This window comes from Salvelinus sp. IW2-2015, linkage group LG4q.1:29 (assembly GCF_002910315.2).
Source record: "Salvelinus sp. IW2-2015 linkage group LG4q.1:29, ASM291031v2, whole genome shotgun sequence".
Lineage (NCBI taxonomy): Eukaryota > Metazoa > Chordata > Actinopteri > Salmoniformes > Salmonidae > Salvelinus > Salvelinus sp. IW2-2015.
The window spans coordinates 60,360,743-60,382,126 of NC_036842.1; the positions used below are offsets into that span (position 1 = coordinate 60,360,743).

Consider the following 21,384-nt stretch of genomic DNA (forward strand, 5'->3'; position numbering starts at 1 on the left):
TACACCTAGTTGAATATTTGAAAATGTATTTTGGAAAATACACTTGAAAAGAATTGGCATGTACTCAAAACACAGCGGGTTTTCTTCTTCTTAAAATACAAATATTTAAATATTCCAGTCCCATGCTGTCATGGATCCCTCGGGAACTTTCATTACACACACCTGGCCCCTATTCCCAGTGATTAGTAATTGTATAAGTGTGCCCTTGGTTTATCATTGTCCTGTCGATTATTGTTACAATGTCCGTTGGTGCGTGTGAGTACCTGTGCTGTGTGTTTTGGCTTTCGTGCCATTGTGGATTGCACAGATGATTACAGGTCTCGTCCCGTGTGTTAATCATTGTGCGCTTGTGTTATTTATTCAAGGTACTCCTCGCTCTTTTGTTTAGGGTTTCAACCCTGTGTTTTGTATAGTGTTTGTTTGGTCATCGTCCCCATGCCATTACACTGCACGCCGTAATTTGGGTATAATTTWAAAAAAAAATAAGATTACGCATTCCTGCTCCTGTCTCACGAATCATTCATACCGATGTGACACATGCATTTAAACCCAGGTCTGTCTTGAACTCACTGAAATCAGATTTCCCAGTGGCTGGCCCACCACCACAGAATGGACTGAGCTAGGCTGATAGCTCAGTCCCAGTTTCCAGTTGTTTTGAGCACGGCAGAAGTCATGCTGGATTGACCCCATGGCCAATGTTCAATGTTTATCCTTTTAAGCTTGGAAAAGAGACCTAGACTTGGGACCACACAAAATCTGAATAGCAGGCTAGTGATTGCTTTGCAATGCTTGCTGTTAGCCAATGAGTCATTCCAAACCAGTCATTGTTGAATTTGTGATTTCCAACTTGTTGTGTAATGTTTATGTCCAATGGCCGATGAGCACTGATACATTTTATCTATCATTTCTCTTCATTATTTCTCTTCATATGACAAGGATTAAAAAGGATTAGCCAGTAGATTTTGTCGACTTCATTCATGATAATGACTGTTGCTTGCTAGCTAAGATTTTGAAAGTATGATGTTGACATGATCAGTCCAATCAAAGCTGCTGGAGATTTAATGTGATTTGACATAATTTTATCTGTGGCCAATGACCTTGAGCCTTCTTGGATGGGCACTTCTAATGTAACTCTATGGCAGCTAGCTCTACCCTTAGATTTGGCTGTGATGTAGTGTCTCCATGAGTGACAGAACACTGAGCCAATCACGCAACTAGAGAACATTACCAACCCCTACATATTAATGCCGAAATAACATGCAAAACATGCATATAATTTTTTAGCTAGAAAGGTGGGGCTCTGCAAGAACAATTGTAAACTGCACAGGAAGAAGGGTTTGAGATTGCGGACTGGAAAAAGGGATCCTTGTTATCCGTTTTATTTCTGTCTTTTCTGACAGCATAGATAGACCTTATTGCCACTAATAACATTCAGGCTGTGGTATTGGTCCTCTACTATTAAACCTGCTCTATCCAGCTCATTCACTCCCCCTGCTGGATTTAAAGGAATGGACTGCTGTAAGAAAATGGCAGAAGATGTGGGGGTCTCTGAGCAAATTCATACTTCAGGGAGAATGGTGGAGTATTTGAATATAGTCCACATCCAGAAATAAACCCTACATCCTACCTCCTAGGGCCTCTAATACGTTTTTGCCATATTGTTTATATCTATCCAGTTCCAGCACCTAAGGTGTGCAAGGGCTGGTAGGGTTGTTCTGTATGCAACCTGTAGCTTAAATCTCACACAATATATAAACATATGTTTACATTGCCAAAGCAAGTGAATTAAATAAACAAAAGTGAAATAAACAATAAAAATATACAGTTAACATTACACTTACAAAATTCCAAAAGAATAAAGACATTTCACATGTCATATGATGTCTATAGAACGTGTTGTAATGATGTGAAAATAGTTACAAAAGGGAAAATAAATATAGTTTATTTCCAATGGTGTTTGTTCTTCACTGGTTGCCCGTTTCTTGTAGCAACAGGTCACACAGCTTGCTGCTTTGATTGCACACTGTGGTATTTCACCCAGTAGATATGGGAGTTTATCAAAATTGGATTTGTTTTCAAATTCTTTGTGGGTTTGTGTAATCTGAGGGAAATATGTGTCTCCGCTGGCTGCCCCACCACCACAGAAAGCACTGAGCTATGCTGGCCCACCACCACAGAATGCACTGAGCTAGGCTGATAGCTCAGTGCTTTCTGTGGTGGTGGGGCAGCCAACGGCAAATACAGAGCCTCTCTCTCGCTCTCTCTCTCTCTGTGTGTGACGTCAAATATCAGCTGACTGGTTTGTTTCGCTATAGACTCCGCAGCAATCAGCAAAGAAGGAATAGCACAACATCAAAGGACTCAAATAACTTCTTATTATTACAAAAAACTGGGCTTTGATCGCCCCAAAATTTATATCACCTACATTTAAATATATTTTCAATTCATACAGGGATATTTTGTCTCGTTTACAAAACGGTTTGACCTGCGTGAAATATGCCTTCAGAGAAGACGTTCAAACAAAGGAGGACATTTGGTATGTAGCCTATTAGTAAAGCAAGTTTTAACATTGAAGTTGTCTAATTGTGTATATTATTTCGATTTTATCAAATGTAGTGGCTTCTTATTTCAGTATCAGCCTTTATTTGGAGAACAGATGGTTTTCCAATTTCCCCTAGTAGGCCTAGTGTCTGAATAGTTAATCAGCTCAACTTCGATCAGAAGCCAAAGGCAATAAACAGTCTAAGTACAAATGGGAGATACTTTATTTTATCTATTATAAAATGTAGGCCTCCACTTGGCTTTTCACAGCGATAAATTCGTGATAATTAAAGGTGGTAGCTGTATTTGTATAGGCTAATGGMTCTGGCTCATGTTATGCAACCCGAACAGACGGATTGCAAATATGGTGTTGTTGTGTTTAGTTTGTATGCTGTAGCATATAATGTATGTCTCTGTAAAATGTAAGCGTGTGGCAGCGAAACGTTAAATATATTATCGTGTGCTCAGCTTGTTTGTGACCGAGATGTTAAAAAACAACAAGTAGCGGATATTACTCTTCTCGAAAAGCAGGAAAGTGCGCTGCATGATTGGGGGATGGGACGTATTGCGTAGGTGAAAGGAAGGCCTAGGGGAAAGGGACAAAAACAAATGTCTGTAACCTCTGTGACTTTATCATGTAGGCCTAGACCTAGATAACACGACAATTCATATTTGGACTGTTAGCTTCGCTTTCCGCAAATAGGCTTTTATATCCGATACATTTTTTCGTCTGAAATGAGGCCCCTTGTTTACTTCGCGACAGTTAGCTCTTTGGCGATAAAAGCCATGTAACCAAAATATCGGTTAGTTACCATTTCCTGGGTGAGTCTGCATTGGCTCCGAAGCTTTCCTAGCTCTTTGAATTTGAAGTTGGCAAATGTGTCGTCACAGTAAAGTATCTGATGTCATGGCAAATTTCTTCAAAACAATTCAGACCAAACGTCAGTCTTCAACCTTTCCCAAAAAATTGCGCAATATCACCACGTGAGAATGAGAGCACTGACTGAACACGTGCAGTGTCCCAAACTCAAAGAACATAAACATCTTACCAGTTACAATGTTGCTGTAACATGCTACTAGTTTACACTGCAGTAGTTACAACAGGGGATGTAGTTATTGCATTGGTTATTATATTATTGTAGTTATACATAAGTGAAATCTATGGGTTGAAAAGTTAAATCTAAAACGTTAACTTACCATCACATAGTGTGTAGATTTGACCAGCTATATCAAAATATGTGGCTATGAAGTCATGAGTAGGCTTGATCTATGCGCTGAGGCTACAGACGTGAAATGTGTCCACTTTCCTAAGAACTTTTTTTAACAGGGTTTGTGAAAATAGAGATGGTGTTAACAAGCTTTTCATTTCCCTTCTGTTATATTTCTTTCCAAGTGTTGAGCAACATATTGGTCCACTGACTGTAGCCCAGAGGTAGCCAGAGCTTCCTTGTTTCTCTAACTGCTCTGGCTTTCAACCTGTTAAACTGCACGTTTGGGGGGATTTACATAAGAGAAAAGTGAGCTATCAGTCCTGTAGGAACCTGTTTCTCTAGTGTATTTCTGTATAGAAAGGCCACAATAAGAACATTTTACTGGAGTAGTTGGGATCAGGCAGTTCATCCTTCCAGGCATTTGTGTTATTGTTGTTTCTTCTGTCAGTCTGTCAGAACTAACCCAGACCAGGGTTTGAGTGGTAACAAAGGGGCCCAAGGTCTTATCTGGTGCCATGGAAACAGTAGTTTTGTCCTTGTTACAAATGGTCATGGAGGTGCAAAGTTCAGGTGGGCTGGATTAGTGCCGATAATGTTCACTTGCTGTTTCGTTTAGGGTCTGAGTTTATTCAGCACCTGGTGGTTTGCTGCACAGATTGTATTGTGTAAACATAGGAGGTTTAAGATAACAGGCTACCATATATTTTCCAATTGATTTGTCATCTCACCTGTTCTTCCTTGTGTCCACAGAGCAGAGAGTAGATGATGTGAGACTGATTCGAGAGCAGCACCCCAACAAGATCCCAGTTAGTATTACATCTATTGCCACAACAATCCTAATGTATACATGAACAGAAAATATTCCTCAATACAGACCCACCCTTGCTTCCCTCAACACACCGAGGGTATCCTCCCTAGCGGTTATGCTCATGCGGAATAGGTAGAAGGGTGTGGAACCTTCTCTGTGTTAGCCATGTATCAGGACCCAAGCAGACCACATAGCAGATTGAATATCGCTCTAACCTTCCATCTGCTGCCTCTCTCCCCTACTCCACCCAGATGTACACACACACACACACACACACTGAGAGCCTAACAGAGCCTCAGTTACACTACATGACCGCTTCCTGAGCCTTTCCTTTGTCTCTCCAGGGTCACAAAGTGCTGAGTAATGCCCCTCCCCGTGACTAACACTAGCTGTGTCTTGGTACTATCCCCTCCCCCTGTGACTAACACTAGCTGTGTCTTGGTATTATCCCCTCCCCCTGTGACTAACACTAAGCGTGTGTCCTTGGTAACTATCCCTCCCCTTGAAACACTAGCTGTGTCTTGGTATTATCCCCTCCCCCTGTGACTAACACTAGCTGTGTCTTGGTATTATCCCCTCCCCCTGTGACTAACACTAGCTGTGTCTTTGTAATGTGACTCCTCCAAGCAGGGTGTAGCTTGGGTCCAGGGAGCTCTATAATAAGACGTTTCCTCTGCTCCCTTTCAGGTCATCATCGAGAGATACAAGGGAGAGAAGCAGCTGCCCATCCTGGATAAAACCAAGTTCCTGGTTCCTGACCATGTCAACATGAGTGAGCTGATCAAAATCATCAGGTACAGGATGTTCCATCATCCTCTCTTCTCTGTATTTACTGACATCACTTTATCAGTCATTTAATCACCAAAGCAAATTCACTTAGTTGATCTTACAAATCATTTAAAATACATGTGAGGATCTGATACACAGATACAATATCTACTCTCTTGTCTATGTGAGGATAAGATGTGCTAAACTCGCTGTCTGTATGTTTGCCCCCACTAGGAGGCGCCTCCAGCTGAACTCCAACCAGGCCTTCTTCCTGCTGGTGAACGGCCACAGCATGGTCTCCGTGTCGGCAGCCATCGCTGAGGTGTACGATCGCGAGAAGGACGATGATGGCTTCCTCTACATGGTGTACGCCTCGCAGGAGACCTTCGGAACCGTGACCCCCCAGTAACAGCCTGCCACCACCACACCATAGCTCGGACAATGATATCACCTCCTCCCTCCCTGATCCTTTGTTCCTAAATACAGACCGATCCCCCTTGCCTTCCCTCGAACACTTGCTTACAACCTTAGCCAAGACAATAGGAACCAGACAGACCTCTTCTCCCATGCCCTTAAGGGCCCCTTATAGATATTAAAAGCCATGTCCTGCACCTTCTCATACTGCCCACTACCCATTACTCAAAACCTCTCCCCCGTCATCCATTACTCAAAACCTCTCCCCGTACATCCATTACTCGAAACCTCTCCCCGTTCATCCAGCCATGTGTTTAGGAAAAGAGATTCAATAGTTATCTTTGGGTTGTTTGGTGTATAGAATGGATTAGTATAGCAGAGATGATTGCCAGTTCAGGTTGAGTTCGACTCAAACAATTTACAGCTTAAATCCCTGCTTGAGTGCATCATGGTTGAGTTCAGTTATAAAGAAATCTCCATATTTTATTTTCCATTTGTTATGTTTGCTAAACTTGAATGAGCTCAGTATTTTGGATGAAGCTTCAATCACAACAGCTGTTGAGGAATTTTCTAACAGTTTAGTTAAAGCGTTGAATCCAGTTTGACAGACATGGGACATACTACTTCCACAAGAACATGTTTCATCGTGTTAAAAGTCTCCTATAATTGGTGGCTCAGGCCAATAGTCTCAACCTCTGTGACAAAATGAGTGGTTCTTTTTCCTCTTGAGTCTTTCCTTTAGCAACTTGGTTGAATATTCTAGGCCAACTATAGGCTTCATTGTATTAATACAAGTTTTTAAGGCTAACATGTTAATGTGCGTTCAGTTTAGCAGCCCCCCCCCCCCCCCCCCCCCCTGTGTTGCTCTGTTGAGCTACTTGATAAGGGTTGTGGGTTCAGAAATTATTTTACTTGGCGCCTTTAAAAATAAATTAAAAAAAGTCCTTTAAAAAATATATTTATATTTTTTTCTTCCCGCGCTTTGTTGTAAACATCTCCACGTAGAAGAGATGTTAGGGACTCCTGGTTAAAAAGGAAAAAAATGCTACCGAAAACCTGCTATGATGATTGTAATAAGAAATTTGCCTCCATGTACAGCATGATGATCGAATTGCACGCGTGTGAAAGGGTCACTGATGTGGGATAATGCTGATGTCAGAAGTGGGGTTGGTGGCTGTTTTGGACTGGGCGGGCATCACGGCCGGGTCTGTCCACCAACCAACTGTCCATCCGTCCCCCTCCTAGACCTGCCCTAGGGCTCTGAACAGTACTCATCCCAGGGTGGCATCACGCTTTTAGAATATTCAATTTGTTTAATAGAGGGTTATTTATGCCTTTTATAATGTGTGCTGACTGTTGTGCTTTTCCTTCTCGCTGTCCTCTCAACTGTTGGAACTGTTTAAATGTTAGATGCCTTTTTATCTTAGAATTTTTGGCAGATAATCTTCTGTTTTTATTTAATGTGATGTTACTTCCTTGTACAAATGTCCATATGCTATATGTGTGTGTAATGAATACGAATGATTCTATGATCAGTTTGATTGAGGGTTTAATAACAGAGGAATGATGCAGTTTTATCAGCCCAACGTTCCTCTGCATGCTCTGCTGTTTGCCGCTCTCATTCTTCATATTCACAGCAATATTACACAGCCTTTTATTGTATTTGTTGGTATTTTATGAATAAAAAAGACTATGTAAAGGTATTCCCCATCTAGAACTCCTATCCTGACGTTTGAATTAGATAAAATACTGATCAGTGAGAAACATACAAGTGTTGCCATGAAAGGATGGAAACCGAAAACATTTTAATGTCTTTTACAATGTTTTTGATGCAGTATATAAAACAAACATTTCTTAAAGACACTACACCATACAATACAAAAATTGTACATAAAAATGAACAAGTGATATGCCCTTCAAGCTCAAATCTGCTTCAAAATAATACCAAATGTTTTAAAACTCCTTTTAAATGCACAAAATGTTGACTTGAGATCAAGCAACATGCATAGCTATTGACTAAGAAGATAGCTATGTTACATTCAAATAATACCAGCTAATTAGATTTGTATTTTGGACAGGGGGATGTCATGTATGTTTGACAACAACCTCATTGGAACCAAGTAAGGTGAACCAGTTCCAGAATCAAAAATATGGTGTCATTTTATTATGGCCATTTTCTTTAGTAAATGATTGTACCATGCAGGGTTGCTAAGGAACCCAGGATAAACAGCTTAGTGCACAAACATGATTTCCAACATGATTTCCAATGGTCAATCATATCACTCTTTTTCATTTGAATGATATAATGAAAACGGTTGGTTTACACAATGTTTGCAGCATGAACCAGGGTGTATTCATTAGGCACAATGTAAAAACAAATGCACCACCAGAGAAATAATCATGTCTATTCTGTGACCGTGGTCCATGCTAGTTCTGTATGTGGCGTACTGTTACAGTAATGTTCTCACTGTAAGCTCTATTACTCCCATGAGAACTAGACAGTACAGATGTGGTAAAAAGGTTTGACCACAAAGCTTTGACACTTTTTATACAAAATACAACATTCCCTAGCATGCAATACTCTACAGATAGTCAGATACAATCCTTGATTGTGCCCTACAATTCCTTGATCTTCGGTCCTCAGACCAGATCACACCCAGCAGAATAGAACTACTGTAAATCTGTTTCCTGTTTCAACCAAAGGATCCTGATTTAGTCAAAGTCTTAAAGAGCAACGGCCCCTAAAAAACAACTTCTCATTTAGAAACAGCCTATGTGGCATCAAAATGAGTCAGAAACATTTATTATACTGTCAAAATTGACTACGAAGTGTAAATAGGATCATTTTGGTCATAAAGTCAGTCTTGTCTAAAACAGAGTTTTGTAAGTGTTGTGGTCGTGACTGCATCACAATGTAAATGAAGGTTGGGTTTGTTTCAATCCTGCCCATGTGCCCACAGCTGACAGCACACAAGTAATCATAAATTCAGAGTGGAGCTGCACGCAACACAATCGTAATGCCTGTGGTAAATTTGGGTTGACTTTGGATATCCCTATGGGGCTAGTTATGGACCATCTGTATATTACACAATATACAAGGGACAATATGTAAAAATTCCAATAGCTCCACATTTCAATTACTTAAAACATCAAACCAACTATAAATTGTAGAAATTCATATGCAAATATTGAAAGCATTTAATGAAAACGAAAAGTTCTGCAACATGAAAATATTGTCTAATTTATATTGTGTCATTTATTGAAGGTCCCTAACTAGCCCAGAAGATAGGCTATCTAAAGTCAAATCAACTTTGCAGAGGTCCCGGACAAGCTGGCTGAAGCAAATTGGCTAAATAATTTGGCTAACTCGTCCCACCTGCGAACACACACAAAAGACACCCACATCAAACCACACCCCAAAACCAACTCAGTTTGAATTCAGTCATGGCCCGAGCATTTCTTAATGAGTCAAATCTAAAATGACGCCAAAATAGGAAGTGCAGTTGCCCTTTAATGACCAATTTGAAGCAATCGGTGCAAGTGTTTATTGGTACATAAACATCATTTTCAATGAAATGTCCCTTATGACTGAATTGTGTCCTCCAGACCTGGCTAGGAACATTCCAGTGCAACATAAAAAAACTATAATAACTTCTCCATCCTTGAGGACTACGGTCCTCATGTCACACTCACATCCAATGGACTGGGACCAGCCGGTCTCATAAAAGTGCTTTCACATGCCACACCATTGTGGCAACTCAAGGACACATTCACTGACATTCAATATCAAATCTTTTTCAAAAAGGATCCTCTTACATAGCACAACCTCATCACATCAAATCCAACTATTATAAAATCAAACATACATAACCTTATACATACAACTAAAACCTACACACATTTCGACAATCATTATAATATTAGACTGCTCCAACTTCTAAACGATTAAACAACACAAATGTCAATGGCACATCTTAAAATCTAAACTAAGAATGCTCGCACCATTTCTTTCACCATTAATACCTGCACTGTATAGGGCAAAGTACCCACAGCGAATGATGTGTAGAATAAAGCACTCGTTTCTCTTCCTCTGTGTTTCTCACAGACCTGCTCTGTCCCAGAGGAGAAGGATTTGGTAGTCAGTCAGTCAATGTGCATTATTTGGCAGTCATATTATACTGTACGTCTTTACATTCACACATCAGCATCCTCTCAGATACACCCAACTCATCTCCAGAGCGACTTAAAAGGACATCTTTGCATACCGCATGAGTTGTTATGAAAGGTATAGGTCTGTGGAGTTTGACCGATTGACTGAGTGAGGCTGAGGTGTGTACCAAGTAGTGTGAGGCGTATTGCATCATATTTTCAACTGTGGGTTTTGTACAGCTAAATCATTTCCCATTCGAAAATACTGTATACCCTCGGCCTCAGGGTTTAGACCTGACCATCTCTTTTATTTGGTATGATCAAAATCATATGTTACAGATGGACTGGGGTTAATAGCTCCTTCCAAACCGACTCCATGCTTTGACTTTCATCAGTCGAGTTAAGTGGCCTCAGGCCACCATTCATTCACCAATCATCAAAGTGTGTTCAAAGAGTCAAAGAGTTACCTAAATGAAAGGGACTCCTCCACCAGGAGGAGCATAAGGTGCTGATGTGCACAGGGGTCACAGGTCACAGGAGTTCCTTGTTAGTCCCTTGTTAGTCCCTTAGTCCCCAGAGTCTTAGTCCCCAGAGTCCTGGCTGTCTGATTTGGGAGCATACTTCAGCCGGAACGTGCCTGCAAAACAAAATACCAATGGTGCTAAATATATCAAGTTCCCCAAGAGGTTTCTGTAGATATTAAACATATGTATATGTAATCATGGAATTACAATATCTATTTTAGTAGCTGTAAGGTTTCTACTTTATACCTTGCTGAGCAGCGTCCATGGGTGGCTGCTTGCATTCCTGTGCACGATGGCCGGTGACCCCACAGTTGTAGCAGGACAAGCTCCCTGGCTTCCTATGCCCTCCGTTCCCAACCCCCCCATGAGGCTTGTGCACGTTGGCACCGGCCCCCAGGAAGCCCTGCATGGGGGGCAGGACAAGCCCCTGCTGCCCCTGGGTGTCGTGGCTGTGAGACACGCTGCTGTTGTAGAGGGGCGGTGCCAAGGGGTAGGGGAAGGGGGTGGCAGTGCTGCTCCCAGCCAGCAGGGGACTGAGGTGAAGCAGGGGCCCCAGGGGGAACACTGACGTCCCTGAGAAGGGGTGCTGGAAGTACCCTGCGTAGCTGGCCGGGAGGGCCCCGTAGGAGCCACAGTTCCCACTGCAGCCACAAGAGCTGCAGACGCAGACAGAGGAGTTAGGGGTGGAGCCAGAAGTGACAGCGTAGATGCTGGTCTCCGTGGAGGTGGGACTGGAGCTGGGTTGGACAGCGGCGCTACTGTTCACACAGTAGGTGTTGCCTGGCACCGCTGCCATGGGAACACTGCTCGCAGTTCCCATGTGAACGCCACCCACAGACGGAAAAGCTAACTTGGAGGCAGGAGATGAGGAGGAAGAGGAGGAGGAGGCAGAAGAGGAGGGGTATGGGTAGTGTCCAGTATGCCGTAGAGAGGGGGACACCAGCAGGTGTAGAGGGGGGTGTGAGATGTGGTGAAGGGTGTTGGAGGTTGTGGTGAGGGCGGAGCTGGTGTCCACCATCAAGACTGGAGGGGGGCGCAGCACAGTGACCCCAGAGGGCCCCCGGGGCCCAGCAGAGTCCTGGCGAAGGGGAGGGGACCCCATACTGTCCACACTCAGGGCAGGGAACACTCTCTCCAGTCGCACCCCAACAGCCACACCTGAACCAAGGGGCTTGGCCCGCTCATCAGGGCAGAAGGGAGGTAGCCGGGGCTTACAGGGGGAACCCAGGATGCGTCCTGGTGACTGTAGGCTTCGGGAGGGAGGAGGGAGGCTCATGTGGGAGGGGCAGGGAGTAGGGTCATTCTGCACGGGCAGAACCTGAGCAGTGGGCCGACTAGGCCCTGTTGTAACGGTGGGGTTTAGGAGAACGTAAGTCCTGTCCTTCTCTCCTAGTTCTAGTCCTGACTCCATCCCTGGATAGGGACAGGATGACACAGAACAAAATGTTATCAGTGATATACCAACTTATTGAAGGCCATTTCAGTTAGCATGATAACTGCTGAGGGAGATAGACTCACGTCTGTGTGGCTCCTTGGCCCTGTTGAAGACCCCTTCCCGGGACAAAGACAGAGAGTGAGGGGTCATGGGGCTGGAGGGGGCGCTGGAATACCCTGAAGAGGAGCTGCTGTCCCGGGTGAGAGGGTGCACGCCCGTCTCTACCTCCACACACAGCTCTAAACAAAGAAACTGTGATCAATGAAGCTGAAGGTGTACAGTTGAAGTTTACATACACCTTAGCCAAATACATTTAAACTCAGTTTTTCACAATTCCTGACATTTAATCCTAGTAAAAATTCCCTGTCTTAGGTCAGTTAGGATCACCACTTCATTTTAAGAATGTGAAATGTCAGAATAATAGTAGAAAATTATTTTATTTCAGCTTTTATTTCTTTCACCACATTCCCAGTGGGTCAGAAGTTTACATACACTAAATTAGTATTTGGTAGCATTGCCTTTAAATTGTTTTAACTTGAGTCAAATGTTTTGGGTAGCCTTCCACAAGCTTCCCACAATAAGTTGGGTGAAATTTGGCCCATTCCTCCTGACAGAGCTGGTTTAACTGAGTCAGGTTTGTAGGCCTCCTTGCTCGCACATGCTTTTTCAGTTCTGCCCACAAATGTTCTATAGGATTGAGGTCAGGCCGCTCCAATACCTTGACTTTGTTGTCCTTAAGCCATTTTGCCACAACTTTGGAAGTATGCTTGGGGTCATTGTCCATTTGGAAGACCCATTTGCGACCAAGCTTTAACTTCCTGACTGATGTCTTGAGACATCAGACATGTCTTCCTGACTGATGTCTCTGATGTCTTCCTCATGATGCCATCTATTTTGTGAAGTGCACCAGTCCCTCCTGCAGCAAAGCACCTCCACAACATGATGCTGCCACCCCCGTGCTTCACCGTTGGGATGGCGTTCTTCGGCTTGCCTCCCCCTTTTTCCTCCAAACATAACGATGGTCATTATGGCCAAACAGTCCTATTTTTTTTCATCAGACCAGAGGACATTTCTCCAAAAAGTATCATCTTTGTCCCCATGTGCAGTTGCAAACCATAGTCTGGCTTTTTTATGACGGTTTTGGAGCAGTGGCTTCTTCCTTGCTGAGCGGCCTTTCAGGTTATGTCGATATAGGACTCGTTTTACTGTGGATATAGATACTTTTGTACCTGTTTCCTCCAGCATCTTCACAAGATCCTTTGCTGTTCTTCTGGGATTGATTTGCACTTTTCACACCAAAGTACGTTCATCTCTAGGAGACAGATCGCGTCTCCTTCCTGAGCGGTAAGACAAAGTTAAGGTATTGGAGTGGCCATCACAAAGCCCTGACCTCAATCCCATAGAAAATTTGTGGGAAGAACTGAAAAAGTGTGTGCAAGCAAGGAGGCCTACAAACCTGACTCAGTTACACCAGCTCTGTCAAGAGGAATGGGCCAAAATTCACCCAACTTATTGTGGGAAACTTGTAGAAGGCTACCCGAAACGTTTGACCCAAGTTAAACAATTTAAAGGCAATGCTACCAGATACTAATTGAGTGTATGTAAACTTCTGATCCACTACGAATGTGATGAAAGAAATAAAAGCTGAAATAAATAATTCTCTCTACTATTATTCTGACATTTCACATTCTTAAAATAAAGTGGTGATTCTAACTGACCTAAGACAGATAATGTTTTTACTAGGATTAAATGTCAGGAATTGTGAAAAACTGAGTTTAAAATGTATTTGGCAAAGGTGTATGTAAACTTCCGACTTCAACTGTAGGGTCATGCTGAGAAGGTGTACGTCAGAGGAGGCTGGTGGGGAGAGCTATAGAAGGACGGCTCATTGTAATGGCTGGAATGGAATAAATGGAACAGAACAGTATCAAACACATTAAACATATGGAAACCACACATTTGACTCCGTTCTGTTTATCCCATTTCAGCCATTAAAATGGGACCATCCTCCGATAGCTCCCCCCACCATCCTCCTCTGGTGCACATGTTGAGGGATTGCCTATGTTAATAAATGTGTAGTCTACATGCCAACAGAGTACCGATCATGTCTTTGTGTAACCTTTATTCCAAATGTCAAGTTTACTTGTATTGAAATTATAACCTGTCAGATGAGTTGCATACTGTACCTGTGTTGCTACTTGAGTAGACGTGTGCCACTGGGCCTATGTGGCTGGATGGAGTAACCCTAGCGATGCCACTGCAGGACACAGGGAACTGGGACAACATATACCTCTTCTCCATCTTCTCCCTACTGATAGGAACACAGTCAGTCATCACAGAAACATCTTTGCCATCTCTACATAGGGGACAGCCACAGTATGATCTGGAGACAGTAGCACTATTGAAACCCTAGAGGGTGCTCTAGTCTAGCCGTCAAGATTACAAAAGCACAGCATCAACACCCTCTGTTTCACCAACACACCAGCAACAAGTTGTGTGAGAAATAGTTATTTGAGATGAACCAGTGCCATGAATGGTACAGAGAATTGCTAGACATTTTTTTGAACAACTTTTGAGTCAGTACTCTTACAAATACAGTACACGGAGGTGGAAATATGACACATACACAATTTTGACAACTCACCATATTATATAGCCAGGGAAAATCGTGTTAATTTAGCTGCATTGCCAGGTGGAGAAAAAAAACAGGCTTGACAGTGTAATGAGTGATCCCGAATAAGCTCCCATTAAGCTCACTGATAGACAGATCTATGGAAAAGCACCTGAGGAACTTTCCACTCCCTGTCACCAACACACATGGTCGTACCTGGCTAAACCTGGCTAATGGAAACATGCTGATATTAGCTGTGGAAACACGCTGAGTGATAGTGTTCTCTCTCAGTACCACTCCTACGCTACAACAGGTGACTGGGTTTTCCATCCGGTTTATTCTTTCCATCTTCCCTTTAGGTACAACTTATCTGGACTAACCAATCTACCCCACCGGAATGCTAGTTAACCATTGACAACCAAATTACGATTAATCTTTATACCATGACATCCCTTACAAAAAAAGATTGCAGTTAGAATGCAGTACAACTGCAGTATGCTGCGTCCAAAATAACACAGTTTCTTTTAATATGGTAATTTTGCAGTGTAACTGCAGTTACAGTGCAGCATAACTACAGTTACAGTACAGTATAACTGCAGTTCAACTGCAGTTCACTGTAGTTATTCTGCAATTATTGAGTCCAAAATACCACAGTCGACTGCAGTTACTGCACTTTTACATCAGTTTAAAAACTGCAATATTTTTTTGTAAGGGATTGTTGAATACAAATTTCTGGCTTGAAGGGCATTCTAGAGCATTATTTTCTTATAACGCACGGTATATTTGCAATTCAATGGCCATAGTTAATTTTTACATGTTTTGTTTGAGCTGCTTTGAAAGCGTTAGTATAAAAGGGATTATCAACTTGTGGTTCTCAGGGAAATAATGCAACTCCATGGAAGGTTAGTTCCACTCCGCTATCGCGTGTCGTTCATTATATTCCATAGAACACATAACCTCGTCTTGATTGTCCCTTACATAAACACCATTGACAAATCTCCTGTGTTAATGTTAAATAAAATAAACAAATGCTACACAAACTATGAAGTATGACTATCTAAATGATAAAAGTATGAAACATTAGTTGTAAATAGAGTATCTATCCATCTACCCATCCATCCATCTACCCAACCATCTACCCATTCCAATCTACCATCCATGATCTACCACCATCCATCATCATCCATCCTCCATCTACCCATCACTCCATCTACCCACATCTCTACCCATCCATCCATCTACCCATCCCTCCATTCTACCCATCCATCATACCATCATCCATCACCCTCCATCCCCCATCCATCATCATCTCCATCCATCCATCTACCCATCCATCCATCTACCCATCATCATCCATCCATCCATCCATTTACCATCCATCCATTTACCCATCCATCTCTCCCATCCATCCATCTACCCATCTACCATCATCATCTCCATCATTCATCCTCCATCCATCACCCATCCATCCATCTACCCATCATCCATCTACCATCCATCCATCTACCCATCCATCCATCTACCCATCATCCATCTACCCATCCCCATACTACCCACCATCCATCTACCATCCATCCCTCTACGCACCCTCCCCACACCATCCATCCATCATCACCCATCCATCCACCATGCATCCATCTACCCATGCATCCATCACCATCTCCATCTGCATCCATCTACCCATCCACCTCATCCATCATCCATCCTCATCATCTACATCCATCCATCCATCCATCCATCCATCCATCCATTCCATCATCCATCCATCCATCTACACTCATCATCCATTCTATACCCACTGAACTTAATGCTTCTGGTTGTCTGATTACACAGGGTATTAGTTTAAGCGAATGGGCAGATCTATGTTTTCATGGGGATATGTGCGGGTACCGAGGTGCTGGTGAATCAACGAGGCGTCGTGGGATCTTGGTGACAGCATGTGTTTCATGGACCGACTTTCACATCTCTGCAGTTAGCCGAACGCTGAACGAAGATCGGTTGCTCTGAGACTTCTTCTTGGCTCCCTGGGTGAGGTCATACTTGTTCAGATCCTCCTCTGTGAGTCCAAGGAACTGCAGGGGACAAAAACACATTTAAGAGCACAGATAGGGGCTACTAGGGAGAATGTGATTGTTTGGGGAAGACAGCAACTGTTGTTTGATCTATTCTAATGTCTATTGTTGGGGCTTTCTAATAACAGACATGTAGCCTCATTCTGACATGTTATCATTGATATTGCACTTGTCCAGACTACTTGCTTCTAAATATCCTTTGCTGTTTGATGTTGTTTTTTAATATGTAATTTTGTCAGTATTGTGATTGCTGCAAAATGAATCCCTCTTTGAGGACATAAACGTTTTCTGAATCTGAACTCTTTCCCTGCATACACCCCATTTCCAAGCCAGAACAAAGCCACTTGTAGTTATATCCTTATCTCTTCAGCTCTATAGGTGTCTTAAATGCCACTCATCCACTGTAACCTAAACCCACCAATGAGAGACTCTCTCCTTCCTCAAAGCCCACCCACCTCCTCCATGGTCAACTGCTTGAACACTGGGTAGTACTTGTGCAGGCGGAGTTTCCTCAGCCAGTCCAGGATGCCGTTCTGTTCTGGGATGCTCTGCAGTGGAGGACCAGGGTTCTGGAGGTGGCCGGGAGGGAGTGCGTTGTCCCCCCCTGCTACCCCCACCCCACCGGGGGGAAGGATGGGCACAGTGCCCTGGGGGGGCAGCTGGGTAGGAGAGCGAGTCTGAATGGAGTTGTGAACGCTCATGACTGTCTGGATACTGGCTACACCACATAAAGCCCTGAGAGAGGGGCGGGGGGGTGAAAGAGGATAGGAAACATGGAGGAAAAATAGGGAAAGGTTCATGACAGAAAAAGGACAGTGAAGAGACATATTGCAAAGGATGGAATTAATGTAATTAAGATATTAAGATAATTATACAGTTTGCAGATTTGGATAGGCAGCAACAGTCTATATCAAACTGAGTGAAAGAGTACACTACATTACCAAAAGTATGTGGACACCTGCTAGTCGAACATCTCATTCCAAAACCATGGGCATTAATATGGAGTTGGTCCCCCCTTTGCTGCTATAACAGCCTCCACTCTTCTGCGAAGGCTTTCCACTAGATGTTGGAACATTGCTGCAGGACTTGCTTCCATTCAGCCACAAGAGCATTATTGAGGTCGGGCACTGATGTGGGGCGATTAGGCCTGGCTCGCAGTTGGCATTCCAATTCATCCCAAAGGTGTTCGATGGGGTTGAGGTCAAGACTCTGTGCAGGCCAGTCAAGTTCTTCCACACTGATCTCGACAAACCATTTCTGTATGGACTTCGCTTTGTGCATGGAGGTATTGTCATGCTGAAACAGGAAAGGGCCTTCCCCAAGCTGTTGCCACAAAGTTGGAAGCACAGAATCGTCTAGAATGTCATCGAATGCAGTATTGTTAAGATTTCCCTTCCTTTCACTAAGGTGCCTAGACCAAATCATGAAAAACAGCCCCAGAACATTATTTCTCCTCCACCAAACTTTACAGTTGGCACTATGCATTGGGGCAAGTAGCGTTCTCCTGGCATCCGCCAAACTCAGATTCGTCCGTCGGACTACGACAGTGGGGCAAAAAAGTATTTAGTCAGCCACCAATTGTGCAAGTTCTCCCACTTAAAAAGATGAGAGGCATTTGGATGATCCAGAAGAAAATTGGGAGAATGTCATATGGTCAGATGAAACCAAAATATAACTTTTTGGTAAAAACTCAACTCGTCGTGTTTGGAGGACAAAGAATGCTGAGTTGCATCCAAAGAACACCATACCTACTGTGAAGCATGGGGGTGGAAACATCATGCTTTGGGGCTGTTTTTCTGCAAAGGGACCAGGACGACTGATCCGTGTAAAGGACAGAATGAATGGGGCCATGTATCGTGAGATTTTGAGTGAAAACCTCCTTCGATCAGCAAGGGCATTGAAGATGAGACGTGGCTGGGTCTTTCAGCATGACAATGATCCCAAACACACCGCCCGGGCAACGAAGGAGTTGCTTCGTAAGAAGCATTTCAAGGTCCTGGAGTGGCCTAGCCAGTCTCCAGATCTCAACCCCATCTCAACCCCAACGTTTTCTGTAAGTCTTCACACACTGTTGCTGGTATTTTGGCCCATTCCTCCATGCAGATCTCCTCTAGAGCAGTGATGTTTTGGGGCTGTTGCTGGGCAACACAGACTTTCAACTCCCTCCAAAGAACCCCAGAAAATCTTTGGAGGGAGTTGAAAGTCTGTGTTGCCCAGCAACAGCCCCAAAACATCACTGCTCTAGAGGAGATCTGCATGGAGGAATGGGCCAAAATACCAGCAACAGTGTGTGAAGACTTACAGAAAACGTTTCACCTCTGTCATTGCCAACAAAGGGTATATAACAAAGTATTGAGATAAACTTTTGTTATTGACCAAATACTTATTTTCCACCATAATTTGCAAATAAATTCATTAAAAATCCTACAATGTGATTTTCTGGATTTTTTTTTCTCATTTTGTCTGTCATAGTTGAAGTGTACCTATGATGAAAATTACAGTTCTCTCTCATCTTTTTAAGTGGGAGAACTTGCACAATTGGTGGCTGACTAAATACTTTTTTGCCCCACTGTATATGGTGAAGCGTGATTTTCACTACAGAAAACGCATTTCTATTGCTCCAGAGTCCAATGGTGGTGAGCTGTACACCATTCCAGCCGAAGCTTGGCATTGCACACGGTGATCTTAGGTAGTGAGTGCTGCAACCGAGGATACTCGGTTGCAGCACCGAGTGTCTACGCACTTCAGCATTCGGCAGTCCCGTTCTGTGAGCTTGTGTGGCCTACCACTTCATGGCTGAGCCGTTGTTGCTCCTAGACGTTTCCACTTCACAATAACAGCACTAACAGTTGACCAGGGCAGCTCTAGCAAGGCAGACATTTGACGAATTGACTTGTTGGAAAGGTGGTATCCTATGATGGTGCCATGTTGAAAGTCACTGAGCTCTTCAGTATGGCCATTCTATTGACAGTGTTTGTCTATGGAGATTGCATGGCTGTGTACTCAATTTTACACACTTGTCAGCAACGGGTGTGGCTGAAATAGCCGAATCCACTAATTTGAAGGTGTGTCTCCATACTTTTGTATATATAGTGTATATTGAGTGTTAAAGAGGGGAGCCCACCTGTTGGCTCCTCTGTATTGAAACAAGCACCCAAGACCTGTAGCACATGAAAGAAACATAGATCAGTCAGCCACATAATCAACAACCTCTAAACAAGTATACTCTATGAATGGCGATATATACAGTACGCAAAACTCATTTTTGAATCTTGTCTATTGTTTATTGACTTCTTGACCTCTTTACAAGTTAGGAACGAAATATCAGCTGAGGATCACCCGTTTTTCCAGTTTAATTTAAGAGCAGTGTGATATTTCAGCACTTTACTGGGGCCTGTGGTACCACATTACAGCAGAGTAAGATAGATTTTTATTTCACTGCATCCCAAGGGTCTCGCAATATCAGCCAAGGGGTGAAAGGCTAGCTGCTCCAGACACAGTCAGACAGACATCCAGGGCTCTCCCACTGCCACTGCCCTGCCTGGGGAGACGGAACTATAAATAAACTCTAGGATGGAACTATAAATAACCCCCCCCCCAACACCCTTCAAACCCCAGAGATGAAGTGCCACTCCTCTCAGCCAAACAGAGAGGGGGACATATACGTCCCATGAACACAGAGTAGGGTTAGGACAGGAGTCTTACTTGCAGTGGAGGGGGGGGAGAGGGCGGTGGTGGCAGTGCTGAAGAAGAGTTCGGCTTGGTAGTGTTTGAGAATGTGGGCTGGAAGCACTGTCAGGCACCTGTACAAGGAACGAACATATGAGATTACGTTACATTCCATGCTTGATATGATTCCTTCCCTCCTTATCTCTTGTCTTTGACAGTAACACCTGGAACTAGGTCAAAAACAACATTAAAACAACATGGTTTGTTTTCAAAACAAATCAAATCAAATTTTATTTGTCACATGCGCCGAATACAACAGGTGTAGACCTTACAGTGACATGCTTACTTACAAGCCCTTATCCAACAATGCAGTTTTAAAAAATACCACAAAAAAAGACTAAGACATAAAAGTAACAAATAATTAAAGAGAAGCAGTAAAATAACAAAAGGCTATATACAGGTGGTACCGGTACAGAGTCAATGTGCGGGGGCACCGGTTAGTCGAGGTAATTGAGAAAATATGTACATGTAGGTAGAGTTAAAGTGATAGATATTAACAGAGAGTAGCAGCAGCGTAAAAGTGGGGGTGGGGGGGCAATGCAAATAGTCTAGGTAGCCATTTGATAAGATGTTCAGGAGTCTTATGGCTTGGGGGTAGAAGCTGTTTAGAAGCATCTTGGACCTAGACTTGGCACTCCGGTACCGCTTGCCATGCGGTAGCAGAGAGAACAGTCTATGACTAGGGTGGCTGGAGTCTTTGACAATTTTTAGAGCCTTCCTCTGACACCGCCTGGTATAGAGGTCCTGGATGGCAGGAAGTTTGGCCCTAGTGATGTACTGGGCCGTACGCACTACCCTCTGTAGTGTCTTGTGGTTTGAGGCCGAGCAGTTGCCATTACAGGCAGTGATGCAACCAGTCAGGATGCTTTCGATGGTGCAGCTGTAGAACCTTTTGAGGATCTGAGGACCCATGCCAAATCTTTTCAGTCTCCTGATGGGGAATAGGTTTTGTCGTGCCCTCTTCACAACTGTCTTGGTGTGCTTTGACCATGTTAGTTTGTTGGTGATGTGGACACCAAGGAACTTGAAGATCTTAACCTGCTCCACTACAGCCCCGTCGATGAGAATTGGAGTGTGCTTTGTCCTCGTTTTCCTGTAGTCCACAATCACCTCCTTTGTCTT

At 43.4% G+C, this 21,384-nt stretch overlaps 2 protein-coding genes across 2 annotated transcripts in view; one reads left to right on the forward strand and one right to left on the reverse strand.

The window, feature by feature from the left end:
- The first annotated feature begins 2,269 nt into the window (after nucleotides 1-2,269).
- map1lc3b (microtubule-associated protein 1 light chain 3 beta) lies at nucleotides 2,270-7,445 on the forward strand. The gene is made up of 4 exons (XM_023985225.2): nucleotides 2,270-2,536; nucleotides 4,503-4,558; nucleotides 5,248-5,354; nucleotides 5,563-7,445. Exons 1-4 carry the CDS (start codon nucleotides 2,497-2,499, stop codon nucleotides 5,735-5,737), a joined length of 378 nt encoding a protein of 125 aa, XP_023840993.1. The 5' UTR covers nucleotides 2,270-2,496; the 3' UTR covers nucleotides 5,738-7,445.
- Nucleotides 6,693-21,384, reverse strand: part of zcchc14 (zinc finger, CCHC domain containing 14) — a 46,987-nt gene continuing 32,295 nt past the window's right edge. The window contains exons 6-13 of the mRNA XM_023983121.2: nucleotides 20,239-20,336; nucleotides 19,658-19,694; nucleotides 16,989-17,268; nucleotides 16,424-16,533; nucleotides 14,037-14,158; nucleotides 11,934-12,089; nucleotides 10,662-11,828; nucleotides 6,693-10,528 (exon numbers count right to left, since the gene is read on the reverse strand). Coding sequence (XP_023838889.2) covers nucleotides 10,473-10,528; nucleotides 10,662-11,828; nucleotides 11,934-12,089; nucleotides 14,037-14,158; nucleotides 16,424-16,533; nucleotides 16,989-17,268; nucleotides 19,658-19,694; nucleotides 20,239-20,336 — 2,026 coding nt within the window. The 3' untranslated portion in view covers nucleotides 6,693-10,472. The remainder of the gene's footprint in view (nucleotides 10,529-10,661; nucleotides 11,829-11,933; nucleotides 12,090-14,036; nucleotides 14,159-16,423; nucleotides 16,534-16,988; nucleotides 17,269-19,657; nucleotides 19,695-20,238; nucleotides 20,337-21,384) is intronic.

Bases quoted from the DNA above. Each gene is read 5' to 3' on its own strand.
- map1lc3b (XM_023985225.2), top strand. From the start codon at position 2,497: ATGCCTTCAGAGAAGACGTTCAAACAAAGGAGGACATTTG. The intron at 4,559-5,247 runs GTTAGTATTACA...GCTCCCTTTCAG, and splicing joins AGCACCCCAACAAGATCCCA to GTCATCATCGAGAGATACAA. The intron at 5,355-5,562 runs GTACAGGATGTT...TGCCCCCACTAG, and splicing joins GAGCTGATCAAAATCATCAG to GAGGCGCCTCCAGCTGAACT.